The sequence below is a fragment of the Juglans microcarpa x Juglans regia genome, chromosome 5D, assembly GCF_004785595.1.
Source record: "Juglans microcarpa x Juglans regia isolate MS1-56 chromosome 5D, Jm3101_v1.0, whole genome shotgun sequence".
Taxonomy (NCBI): domain Eukaryota; kingdom Viridiplantae; phylum Streptophyta; class Magnoliopsida; order Fagales; family Juglandaceae; genus Juglans; species Juglans microcarpa x Juglans regia.
This window is the reverse complement of record NC_054602.1, coordinates 27,668,816-27,682,363: the sequence shown is the minus strand read 5'-3', so window position 1 is coordinate 27,682,363 and position 13,548 is coordinate 27,668,816. Positions and strand designations below refer to the sequence as shown.

At 35.5% G+C, this 13,548-nt stretch overlaps 1 protein-coding gene and 1 long non-coding RNA gene across 2 annotated transcripts; one reads left to right on the top strand and one right to left on the bottom strand.

Annotated features, from left to right (window-relative positions):
• Nucleotides 1–367: 367 nt before the first annotated feature.
• LOC121264679 (29 kDa ribonucleoprotein A, chloroplastic) lies at nt 368–3,683 on the bottom strand. The gene is made up of 5 exons (XM_041167970.1): nt 3,222–3,683; nt 2,862–2,963; nt 2,327–2,653; nt 1,023–1,124; nt 368–609 (listed from the first exon to the last, which is right to left on the bottom strand). Exons 1-4 carry the CDS (start codon nt 3,579–3,581, stop codon nt 1,062–1,064), a joined length of 852 nt encoding a protein of 283 aa, XP_041023904.1. The 5' UTR covers nt 3,582–3,683; the 3' UTR covers nt 368–609; nt 1,023–1,061.
• On the top strand, nt 1,850–2,506 carry LOC121264680. Its single transcript, XR_005940543.1, has 2 exons — nt 1,850–1,967; nt 2,201–2,506. It is a non-coding gene; the product is annotated as an uncharacterized LOC121264680 (long non-coding RNA).
• Nucleotides 3,684–13,548: the final 9,865 nt, after the last annotated feature.

Sequence of the window (13,548 nt, the reverse complement as noted above, 5' to 3'; positions counted from 1 at the left end):
TAATCGGGCAAAAAACACGGGAGCCAACGGCCCCCCTAGCATTTTTCCTTGCAAATACACATTTTGGTTCACCCAGCATATGAAAGGATTTTGTGCTAGATAATGGTAAATGAACTACAAACAAACAAATTTCGAAATCCCTCACGATATTCATTTTACTCCGTCCGCCATTAGCGAACTGGTTAATGGTCATTTCTTCAAGCCGAAAAAGCCTGAAAGGAAGTGGTGAACCAATAAAGAGTTCAGGTTGGCTTACGGCTTACCTACCTCGAAATGTTATTCTCACAATGTTTTATGCTTGCCTGCAAAAGTTTACGAATTTCCAGGATCGAGTAATAACCTGTTAAAATCCAAAACTCAAAACGCATTTGGGAAAGCCAAATAACATATACCCTTGTACTGGATCTACCATATGTGACAAAAAGATGTCTCAACACATCAGTTTCCTGTCTGGATTATGGCATTCAGAACATACAAAATTAACAATCCTTCAGATCAGAGCACGTTTATCAGCTCTCGTCCATCTGTAGGCCCGCCCAAAAACTAATTAGTTTTCTGTAAATTCTTGATGAACAGCAGTAGGCTCCAACTTGCACAACTCCCAGGTCCCTGAGACAAAAGATATGCAGATTTGCGTTAAAAGTAGATAAATAAACGAGATAACTGGGTAAACTTCATATTCATTTGGATAGGCACGCTGTATCTGAGGAACTGTGCAGCTAAAGAAGGAACAAACATAAAACAAAGAAAAACTCTGTGCAGTCACGTCACTTTTGCGCGCCAATGTGATTGGCTAAGAAACTTTTTTTTTTAATATAAAATAACTACTTCAGCCAATCACATCAGTAGTGTGTGCAAAGAATATACAAAAGTGACTGTATGTAGCAGAACTCCAAAACAAGATATATCTAGCAAGATGCTTACCATATCAAAATAAACACTCGGGATGAAGGATGAAGGGAATGGTTATCAGGGTAATTTTAAAGATCCAAATTATATTCCAATAAGTTAAAAGAGTATACCCCATTTTTTCGTTGCTCGACTTGTAAAAGATTCAAAACTCAAAATTGACGTCTTGGCCTTGCTTCCGCTGCACTCACACGTAGTGCTCTGCCATTCAAGTCCTACACCAACAAATTTTCACAATGAAAAATTGTAAATATTGTTGGATAGAAAATGTAAACAATTTATTGCGATCCTGTATAGCTGAAAGCACCAAATCCAAATCAAGTCAAGATTGGTGATTTGACTTGGCAAGAAAATGAGATCCAGATCCAAGACTTTTGGATTTATTCACTATCTTTAAAATATTAAAAGATATGTCAAAAATGGCTCAAAACTCTGAGAGCTTCACTCTCAAGGAATGAGTGACACTCGTGATTCTGAGAATAGGTACTCCATAGATAAAGATATAAATAGATGCATTCATACATACATGTGTGCATACACACATACATATTACTTTGGGAAAGCATATCATAATCCGTTCAACACATAAATGATGATCAATGAGCAATGCACGTGTCAAAAAACAAACAAGTTTTCATACCCAGATTAATATGCCAAACAACATTAGTGGTTATCTATATTGGTGTTCTCATAAAACTTTCTTTTAATTATCTGGCTACTCATAATATAAATTCACATAATAAAAAACAGGACTTGTTTTCCAAGATTTACGAGCATATAACACAAAATTAATGAATCTTCCAATCCGCCCAGACAGATGAATGAGATCCAGAAAAATATCTTTACCACACTTTCTGTTTACAGAACTACTACTTACAAGGAACTTTAATCAATTGTGCACCCAATATAACCAAACTTCAGGTGATAAGTTACGACAACCGTAAATTATCAGCGTATCCTGACCAACTACTTATTTCAATTATACACTACAATATGCTTTGGTAAATGTTGATTAACAATGGACAAAAAGGGACCGAAAAGAACGGAGCAAGATTGAGGTCTCGTTTGAATTCAGCCAGTCTTTCGTCTCGTCTCATCTCATCTCATCATTAAAATTTCTCCAAATTTTCACAAAAAATATAATAAACAATTTAACATTTTCAAATCTCATTTCAACTTTTTCAAATCTCAAAACAATAATAATATCAAAAAATAATATTCTAACATTATTTTTTTCAACTTTCATCTTTAATCTAAAATCATCTAATCTCTAAATCTAAAACCATTGAAGTAGTTGATAATGATCAACCAACTACTTCAATGTAACTAAAAAATAAAAGAAACACGCACATACATCAAACAACAGATTCACCCATCATATGAAATATAACAATAGAAAAGGTGCTACTATACTTACAACGCCATCCAAGGATTCAATAGCATTGTTGACCTCTGCGGAAGAGCTGAAGGTTACAAAACCAAAACCTCTTGATCTGCCACTCTCCCTGTCGTAAATCACCCTCGCTTCAACGACCTTTCCTTGCTCACTAAACAAACTCTGAAGCGCCAAATCATCAACACCCCATGCAAGGTTACCCACATGAACACGGTGGCCACCATCAGAACTGGGCCCACCTTGGCCACCACCAAAACTTGACCCCCCTCTGGAACCTCTAAAGGAGGATTCCTCCCTCCTAGGTGGAGGAGGTCCAGCATTCACCCTCAATGCTCTTCCATCGAGTTCCTGTCAAATGTCAGGAAGTTTTGCTCAGATGCAATAAACCCATACACCCAGTGCTCAAGAAATATAAAACAAGACAAGTAAACTGGAAATTTGATACTCAGCAATTACAACAATGAAACTTCTGAAGAGCCTGCGTCACACCAAATAAGATTCAAAACCAAAGAACTAGAACGCCTAATAAAACCAAGTACATGGAACATGTGCTTACATAGCCATTGAACTGTTGAGCAGCAGCTTCAGTTTCCTCAACCGTAGACATGGTCACAAACCCAAATCCTCTGCTTCTTCCGGTAGTCTTGTCATAAATCACCTAAAATAACAAAGACTTCAGCACATCTATCTAAGCAGGTTTCTTATGCTAGAATCCCGAGAATATATTTTGCTTTTCCCACAGCCAATATTTCGAGAAAAAATTTAATCCAAAAGAAAAGAAAGGCAGACCACTGAATCTGACACACACAAGAAATCAAAAATTAAAAACCAAAATTTTATTTTTAAGTAAAAAACCAACCTTTATAGCATACACATACTTGGAGTGGAAAAATAAAGTATGGAAAAAAAATAATACCTCGACCATTTCAACATTTCCAGCGCTTTCGAACAGCCCGGCGAGCTGAGCACTGTCAACATTAAAAGGAAGATTACCCACAAAGAGTTTGAGGTCAGGGGAGAAGCCTCTTTCCTCGACCTCCTCTTCTTGGTCAAACTCGGACGAAAGGGTGACGTTCCGGACGAACCGGGATGGCGGGGTGTGGAAGACAGGCGCAGAGCGAAGAAAGGAAGCGGAAACGGAAATGGGCTTACAACGAAGGGTGAGAGGAGAAGGGGAAAGAGAGAACAGAGAGAGGGAAGTGGGTTTGGAATTGCAGAGGAAAAGAGTCTTGGGTGTGAGAGATGGGAGTGCAAGGGAAGAGGCGGTAGCAGACATGGCTGGTCTCCTTGCTATAGCTCCAACTTCCAACAGATAAGGTTCAAAGGAGGAGATGGAGGCTCTCTTGGTTATAACCTAAAGATATTTATGGGAGAGCGAGAAGTGTGAGTAGAAATATCCAATTAGGTTTTGATAACAATGACCCTCGCATTGTGATAAAATTACAGATGAGCTGTTCGATCATGACCGTCGAATTTGAAAGGGCGATGGAGGAGGCACGTAGTTTACTTCATCTCCTCCACCTTAAAGGACAAAAGGATGGAGATATTTCCTGACAAAAGGATAACACCACCTTTCCACAATGGGATTCGGTTTCTTCAATGATTAACTTATTTCAATTTTTCTTAATTTATTATTATAATTTTTTTAAATTTTAATATAAAATATAATAAACAATTCAATTTTTTTAAATCTTAAAATAATAATAATATTAAAAAATAATATTCTAACAATATTTTATTATCTTAACTCAACTCAACTCAATTCATTTCAACATTTAAACGCAACCTAAATCGTCCAAATGCACCTTGCTATTCACTTGTTGCCACGTAAGAAAATATACAGTAATTTGAATAGGCTCCACCTCATAGAATTAAGAGGTATATGTGATTTCGTAGAGCCTTCTCTTCGGTCTTCTTCTTCCTCGCTACCCCTCTCTTCTGTCTCCTCGTACTACCACAATCTCAGTCCGACGCCAAATCAATTTTCTTAATTTGACCATAGTACTTTGGCAAGCCATCCTTATCACTGTATAGAGCCCAAATCTGACCAAATCTGAAACACAAACCCAATCTGCCCAGCCCCTGGAGAAACTGCTACCACTTTGTTCCCTTCCATAAACAGCAACGCCGCCCCCATCTCGCAGCACAACAACCCCAGACAGAAAAAACGTGTCGAAATTACCCCGCACGACCGAGACCGAGACCGAGACCGAACTGTAATATCCGAACCCTACTATGTAGGTCCTTACGTCATTTATTAATTCCATAAGATAAATATTTTGAGATAAAGACTTTATTATTTTATTATTTTTATTTTAAGATGAGTGTGCTTTTATTTTTTTATGTGGATTATTAAATAATCAATTCTGCTGGGTACAAGCGAACCGCGTACCAATTGCGTACCCAAGTGTGACATGGCAGGCAACAGGGGTATTTACGTAATTATCGAAAGCAAAAAAATAAAAGCAATTAAAACAAAAGAAAAGAAGGAAACTTCGTCAGTTCCTCTCCCTCCAGCGTACTTCCCTCCTTCCGAAATCTCTTCTGAAGGTTTCCCCAAATCTCTTCGAAACAATTTTTCGATGGCTACAGTGACGTTATAACTGCATTTAGGTTTAAATATTTGTCATTTAGCCAGAGCCCCGAACACCCACAAAAGTCAGACTGCATAATGCACATTCACTACACGTCTCTCTCTCTCCTCTTCCAGTTTCCAATATGGTCCAGAAATACGTCCTTTTGCCTTCAGACTCTTAACACCATAATCTCTCCCCACCCGACTGTTTCTCGATTTTTCGGTCTGCATATAAAGAAAAAGATTAGATAAGAAGATCGCATGGGCATGATGGAAGGTTCTCCCACCACCATAGCTCCCCTACTCCTCCGAGAAGAGAAAAGGACGCTTCGGGACTCAAACCAGAGAAGAAGAAGGTGCCTGTAGCTCAAAACTCACCGTTTTGTCAATGCCTGCAACTTAAATTCAATCCCACCCAATTCCTTTAGCCCAAACGGTTTGTTTCATTAAACTTATCTAAACTGCACCGTTTCACTTGCCACGTTGGATAGGTGCGCAGATCACCTGCGCAGATCGCCTGCAACAAGAGTTTTCCTTAAATAATTCAAGGGTATGATTTTTTTTTATGACCTTACAATATTTTCTTTTAAGCCCTTTAATTTTTATTTGCTCAAGAAATGGCCCAAACTCTTTTTACCATTGAATGGGCAGGTAAAGGAAATATCTCCCCACAGTTAATCTCCAACATTCATCTCCCCAGCTTTTGGGATAAGCTTTTATTTAAATCCATTGACTTTTCTCCCTTGAACCCATAACTTCCTCAAGAAGCCAATTAAATCTCCTTTCCTTCTCCTACACATCGGCTTCCAAGGCAAGTAAGTAGTTTCCTTTCTCATTTCTCCTACACCCGTTGGTCCTAAGGCAAACAAAAAGAGAAAACTTCTCAAGAGTTCCTTCCTTCACATGAGAAACCTCTCGGTTTCCTCTAGCCGCATGATTTCTCTCATCTCCAAGCCGATTCCTTCCACTTTCTAAGCTTAAGATCCCAACTGAAGTTCTTCAAGGCAAACTTAGACTGCAAAGAATTATTTCATTTTAATTTCATTAATTTTATATGTTAGTTCATTAATTATCTATAAAATGAAATAGATTACAAGAAAAAAGAAATGAAAACTTTTATAAATAAGGTTATGTACAATAGGGTAGTGATTTATTTTACTTGGTCCAATTATAGATGGTTGAATTAATTTTATGTATTAGTTGATTAATTTTATTTGAACGAATTATAAATGGTGAATTCGAATTTGTTTGTTCCAATTCAAATGTTAAAAAAAAAAAAGAAGGAAAAAATTTGCTTAAGAAAAACATATGCTTAAAAAGAAAAGAGATGCTTAAAAAAAACATATGCTTATATAGATGGTAAATCATAGTTTGTTTGAATGCAATGCTTATTGTAATAGTTGGATTTGAACATTGTCATTTTATATATAGTTTGTTTGATTCCCAACTCTACGAAGATAAATACTAAAGATGCAACACAAGGGCAAGACATTCCTTCACTCCCACCCAATGTAAGTACGAAATCTATTGGTGTGCGTAGAACTAGATCAATGGTTTATAATCACTTTATAAGAATATAAAAAAGTGATCCAAGTAAATCTAGAGTTGCACGTAATAATTGTGCGGATTATGCATGTGATATGAAGGTGAATGGTATAAAATCCATGAAATATTACATTGAACATCAATGTAAGTTTTACCATATAATGTTAGGGATAAGATCCAAACTACCTTAGTTTGGAAGTCCAAGGAGGGAAGGACTACTAGTGTGGGACTTGTTCTGATAGCCTTTAGTATTGACGCTTGTAGACAAGCCCTAGTAAAAATGATTGCACTTAACGAGTTGGCATTTAAGTTTGTTGAATGAGAGAGTTTTGAAAGATTTATGCTTATTGTTCAACCTATGTGGGTAGGAATCATATCTCCAAATATTGTTATAGTGTGTACAATATATTTAAGGGAAAAGAATAAGTTGAGAAGCACTCTTCAAGGGCAAAAAATTTCTCTTACCACATATATGTGGACATCCCTGCAAAACCTCAACTACATATGTCTTACTGCATATTTCATTGATGATGATTGGAAATTACACTAAATAATCATCTCTTTTTGTTTAGTTAAAAATCACAAGGGTTATATACTTGGTAAAACAATATAGATGTGCTTGATTAATTGGAAGTGACCAAAAATACTTTCGATCACTCTTGATAATGCAAGTTCGAATAATGGAGTAATTACCTTTTTCAAAAAGAAGACCAAGCATAAGAAGGACACTATTTTGGAATATGAATACTTGCATATTAGATGTGCCCACATCTTAAAATTGATTATATGTAAGGGATTGAAAGCGTTTGATGAGTATATTACCAAGGTGAAAGGTGTTATGGAACTCTACCTATCTTATGTTGGAGAGGGCAGAAGAATTTCGAAAGGCTTTTAAACTGTTAGAGGAAGAAGATGTGGAGTTCATTCCTAGTATTGGAGATGAGGAAGGTGATGATGATGACAATGATAATGGGGTAAAGAGGATAATGTCAAAGAAGTTAGGGCTTTCCAAAAAAGATGATTGAGATAATGTAAGATTGTTTGTGAGATTTCTTAAACTCTTTTATAATGCAGCCTTGCATTTTTTAGGTGGTCAATATGTAACTTGCAACTTTTTTTTTTTATGTAATTAGTTACAATTCAAGACACAATTGACATAAAGTGTGAAGAAGAACATGTATTGAGATTAATGGCAATAAATATGAGACACAAATTTGACAAATATTGGGGTAACTTTGATAATATGAATATGTTATTGTATGTTGGACTTGTACTTGATTCTTAGTACAAGTTGCAATATCTTAGTATTTGTTGGAGACAATGTATACTCATAATTCTACAATAGCAATTGAATTGAAATTGAAGGTGAAAAGTGTTTTGACCTATATATATGATGCATACGTTGAGTTTGAAGAAGGTCATCATAGTTCTTCTCCACAATATTAACGCACAAGTTTTTCAACTGAAGATGTAACTAGTACAAGTAGTAGAGTTGACTCTATGGAAAGCAAGTCAAGAGTGGATAAATACCTATCTAAAAATTGTGAGGAAAATGATGAAAAATTTGATCTCCTACCAGTATCTACAATGGCCTATGTATTCATATTTAGCATGGTAAATTATGTACTTGATCCCTTCTAAAGTAGTTTGTCTCGAATTATGGTAGATACCCTCATTTGTGAACAAAATTGACTTCATTATTCTTTTGCTCCAATTAGTCTTAGATATTTAATGGATGATGCGGAGGATTTTGAAAAGCTTGATAAAGGCATATGAAAAACTTATTTGTTTTGATATATTTTTATCAGTTATCTATTATGTGAGTTTCTATAATTTAGTTTGTTAGGGAGGTTGAAAATTCCACATAGGCATCCGAGACAATGTCCACACCTATTGAAGATGATTAAGGTGAAAAAAATATACTATTATACTAGTTAATTTGGTTAGCATAAAAAAAATTATTGAAACTAAAATATTTAATATTTTGTTTTGCACCAAAATCGTTTGATTGGATCTTCTGATTTGTTGAGTTGTGGCCTTGCAGCTGTGGGTTGTATCAATATAATTATAATGTTAACTTCAATTTAGTATTTGGGTGGTGGTTAGATATATTTTGTCTTATTTTAGTTGTAAATTACTTTTTACTATTATTTTATAAGTAGGTGGTTTATGGGTAGATGCTTGTATTGTAACAATTTTTATTAAATTATTTTTATTTTTTATTTATTTATTTGGAGTTTGAAGTTAGGATATTTCATTTATTTATTTTTCTCTTTTTCTTTGTTTTTAATTTTATTATGATGATTGCAAACCTTTATGAATGGATAAATGGTGATGGTGCACATTTTTTAATAGAACAAAAATGTGGTTTAAATGTATTTTCAAAACCTTTCTTATGAATAAGTCCCTAATATGCTAATTGCTACTTTTTCCTAATTTTTCGTTGCGCTATTTTTAAGAACAAAATGGGAAAATAAAGTTAAATAGTTGATATATTATATGTCATTTTCAAAATTGGAAGGGCACATATTTTACTTGGGCTGAAATAAACACAACCCAATTTCTTTTTATCTGATTTTGGTAGGGTGAGTCTTTAACAAAAATTTCTCTTCAAACTAGACCGATTATACTTTTAGGCGTAAGAACCTATTTGACACTTGTTCAAAGATAACTTCACCATCATTACCACTTTCAATTAATGATATTGGTTTAGCTAAAGGAAAAAAGTCTACTCATCATCCTTACACCACACATATTTTTATTTGATAGCAAAGCTCTAGTTACCAAATAAAAATCTATGTGGTGTGCGGGAGTTATGAGTAAGAAAACTCTAGCTAAAATCAATGTTTTAGCTATTTTATCTAATCCATTTTAGCTCTCAACATATGTTAGCTTTAGTTGTTCTTCTGCATTTTGGAATAAAAAATTCCTTTGGCCTGTGAACAATATCACTTCAAATTTGAAGAATGAATTAGATTCACTGTATCTCAAATCTTGAGTTGAGGAGTTATAGCCACTCCTTCAACGATATATATGCAAAATTTGCATTTGGCTGGACTTTTGATTAAGCCAATACCAATGCTCTTACCTTTTGTTTCTTTTTCTAAAGCATAAAAACATTGTTTTTTATCGTTTCTTTATTTAATGATCTAATTCTTTCAATAATATTACCATTTTTGTTCTAGTTTCATTTACCTAAATCCAAGTCTGTCTATTGTTCATTCATTGCTTATTTTATTTTTACATCCACCTTCTAGTTTCATCTCTATGGATCATTTTTTTGAATTTGACGGTTTTCTATTTGACTCCTCATCCAATGATGAATTGGAAATAAAATTCATCTTTCATTGTGAAAGAAGAACAATTAAATAATGAAAGAGGACTATCATCACGTCGTAGTGCTATTCAACCTTGTCAATTCATCATATGTAATTCTATTCAAAGAAACCAAAGTCTTGCTTTATTATTTTGTTGAACCACATGTATATCCTCCCAATATCTATTAGAGAAGGTTGCTTATGAGTCATGAACTATTTCTCCATATTCATTGGACAGTAGAAGTCTACGAACCATACTTTGTCCAAAAAATATATGTTAGTGAAAGCCTCAAGATGTCTTTCCTTCAAAAGATAACTACAACAATTAGGATGCTTGCGAGTGACAACTGATCTTATGGACAAATAATTAATGATCCATGAAAGCACTACATGGTTGAGTACTAAAAACAAATGTCCAAAAAAATGTAATTGAAAGGTTTAGGTTTGGTTTTCTTTCTTTCAAAAGATGACCACAATAATTAAGATGCTTGCCTATAGAGTGTGATGACTAATCTTATTGACAAACACTTGAGGATTGTTGAAAGCACTACACAACTAACGCCACTGAATAGTGGTGAGATTGCTAGCTGAAATCATGGATTTCTAGAGATGTTGGAAATATTGATTTAATGCCCTAGAAAATGGAAGAATTGTCCAATCCAAGTGCATGAACCAACAATTATTTAGAAGTTGTGGCGTCGGATGATTTTTACATATGACATGCATTTTTTTGTTTATCAAGGTTTCATAATAACATCAACAAGGAAACATTCATAAAAACAATTTATGTAACACAAAGAAATAAGTGAAAATATTATACTATAGTTCAAGAGTCAGCATGAAAAGATTTAGAGTATGCATTTTGTGGCACCCATTTTCTCATGAAGGTCTGGGTGAGGATCGTGGTGTCAAGGATGTTGGCTAACGGTCAACACCCAAGAAGGAATTAAAATAGACATGTAATTTTTCTAAGGAAAATACACGTGAAAGATATGTACTTATGTCGTAGAAATTTAAGTAGAATACGTTGTGGTGACAATGCTAGCTCTTAAATATCAGAATATTAATCCTTACAACAAAAGGGGCCTATTGCCCTTCATTAAATCTAGAGATATTACATCGTCCAAATGTACATAAAGTTAGTTGTCTCAAAGTGGTGGACTGATTACTAGTAGTCACCTGACTTAGCATTTTATATTCTAATAGAAGGTGTAGGATAACTACGGCGGCTACTGGTCTCCTCACTCAAGACTCGAGTGGGTTTGACTCTTCTTCCTCGGGCATCATGCCGGGATTTGGATCTGCATCAAAATCTATAGTTCTAATAATGAAACCATAGGTAGATTAGGAGGCTATGACAATGCTATTAATAAGAGATAATGCTACCGAAGATGCTATGAACACTTTCATGAAAAGATTGGATGGACACATATATGTGTGGCGAGGAATTACCCTCACTTTTATAGTTACGTGCATCCTCAAACATGATAAGGAATCACCTTATGGGATATTGCCCTTTTTTCTTATACTAAATACATAAACACCTTAGTATTAATATGATAAGGAATAATATGTCTTCAATATAAGTATAAAACCTTGTAAAAATCAGTCTTCAACCTATTTTAGCCCCAGTAACATTCTTCTACCACATAGGTACTTATCTCATAGATATTTGTCACACAGACTTCTCACACAAAGATACTTGTTGCATCGGGGATGCTTCTACCCAGCCAATTACCTGAAGACATCAACACGTGACACCCTGGGATCCTAAATCCTGACTATTAGGTGAGGCCAAATACGACATCGTTTTACCCCAATCCCTACGAGGCATTCTCCTTCTCGTGTGAAGCATGTCGCAATGTTTCGTATGAATGATTTAAGGAATTCTCTGTCCCCTCCTATGATTATAGATTCATGCTACTGACTTCTCACACAAAGATAGACATTCACACACAGAGATGGATATTCTTACATAGAGATATTGGATTCCTACATAGGTATTCATAGTCATGTGTTAAAAACAATTAACGCATTCAAACATTCAAAATATTGGAAATCAATGCATAAATATAGGCATAAACATAATGATTGAAATATATCTTCATGCTTATAGAATGGGGGAGAGAAGTTACAGAAATAATGCAATATCTTGTACTTACAATATTCACCCCACATTTTCTAACACTGTCTTAAAAGCTAACCTACCTTCCTATGTAGAAAATCCTCTCGTCACCGCTCTACTCCTCGCTTTCCGAAGTAGTTGACTTCACAAGCTCTTTGACGAATAAGGTCTCAAAAGTGAGATCTCGTCCCACATCATGATTCTTTAAATAAGGTAGGATTGTCATATGTCCTTTTTGACTCCTCTAACTTTGGATCTGCATTAAGGATTTTCATTAATTCTTCCATGTCATACTGTAGGATGACAGAGGCAAGATTGCCAAGCATGATCCTCATGCTTGGTCTTCTGACTTTCCTCGAAAGAGGGTCTCGATCGTGGCTTGAGTTGTACTGCTACGTTCAAACGATGGGAGTCGTCAGGCCTTCACATTTCATCGCAGAACCACTCCAGTTGGAGTAGTGGTTTTGCATGCAGTCCTACCACCTTTTTTAGCACTTTCGGAAAGCTCCCTTACTTATCTAGTCTCTTCCAGGCTGCTACTCGCCTTAGCAAGTAACTCTTCATCTTGTTAGAGTTATTGGCTTTTGCAATTCCTCATTATCGCCTTCTCGGTAAGTGACCTTCTCGTGCTCACCTTTAGTGAAATAGTACACTTATCTCCACCTCACTTTGGGATACGTCAGCAGAGCGCTTGCAAGGTGCTTGCTGACCCATGTGCTGGACTAGCTACACTTTACATCGCTTGCAGCTAATTCCTTAAAAGTCTTAGACCAGCTGAGTATTTCTCATCTTTGCCTTCCACTTAACTCTAAGAATGGTCTGTCCCCTTTTGCGTAGGCGGCTCCTCACACATTTTGAGTGTTCCAAGCATGGTTTGCAATTATTCATGAACCATTCATACATTAGAGCATATAATTCCGTTTTCAAACAAATCATAGAGAATCCCCCTAAACCAATGTACATCATAGGAGTACAAACTTGAATTTAAGAACTTCGGGACATCATCGCATTAGAGATCTGGAAACTCAAACTCAACTCCAATCAAACCTTTTCAAGTATTTAAGCCAAATGCATAGGAGGTCGTTAGAATTTAGAACTTTAAATTTTGTCGTTCCATTATGTAGTTTGCGTGTGATGTATTCACTTCTTTTTTTTAATAAGTAATGTGTGTATTCATTTCTTGACATGGATAAATGATATCTGAACAATTGGTTAGCAATAGCCTCCATTGAAAATAAAGATGTTCCAAAACAATAGCATCCATAGAAAATTAAATTGTTTGAAAGCAATAACATCCATGGCAAATGTTCCAAAACATAAAGGTTTTCCAATGGTTACGACAATGTAGTCCTATACTTTGCAAGGATTTCCAATTGGCGTTCATGAATATATTGTTGCTGCATAGGAGATAGTTTGCTTGTATCTATCACCATGATCTCTAACTCAAGCTTTCTTTTCTTGATGTGAAGTAACTCTTGCCGATCTTCCTTTGCAATTCTAAGTGCTTCCTGCCTCTCCTCATTCAATATCTTCCTCTCTTCCTTCAATTCACTCAACATTTCTACAAGTGAAGTTTCATGAGCCTTTCTTTTTTTCTCCTCCTTCCCAGCCTTCTTACCATGTGGTCTCTCCAAGTCCACAAACACATCCTCTGAGCAATGATCTTCCCCAAGATGTATCG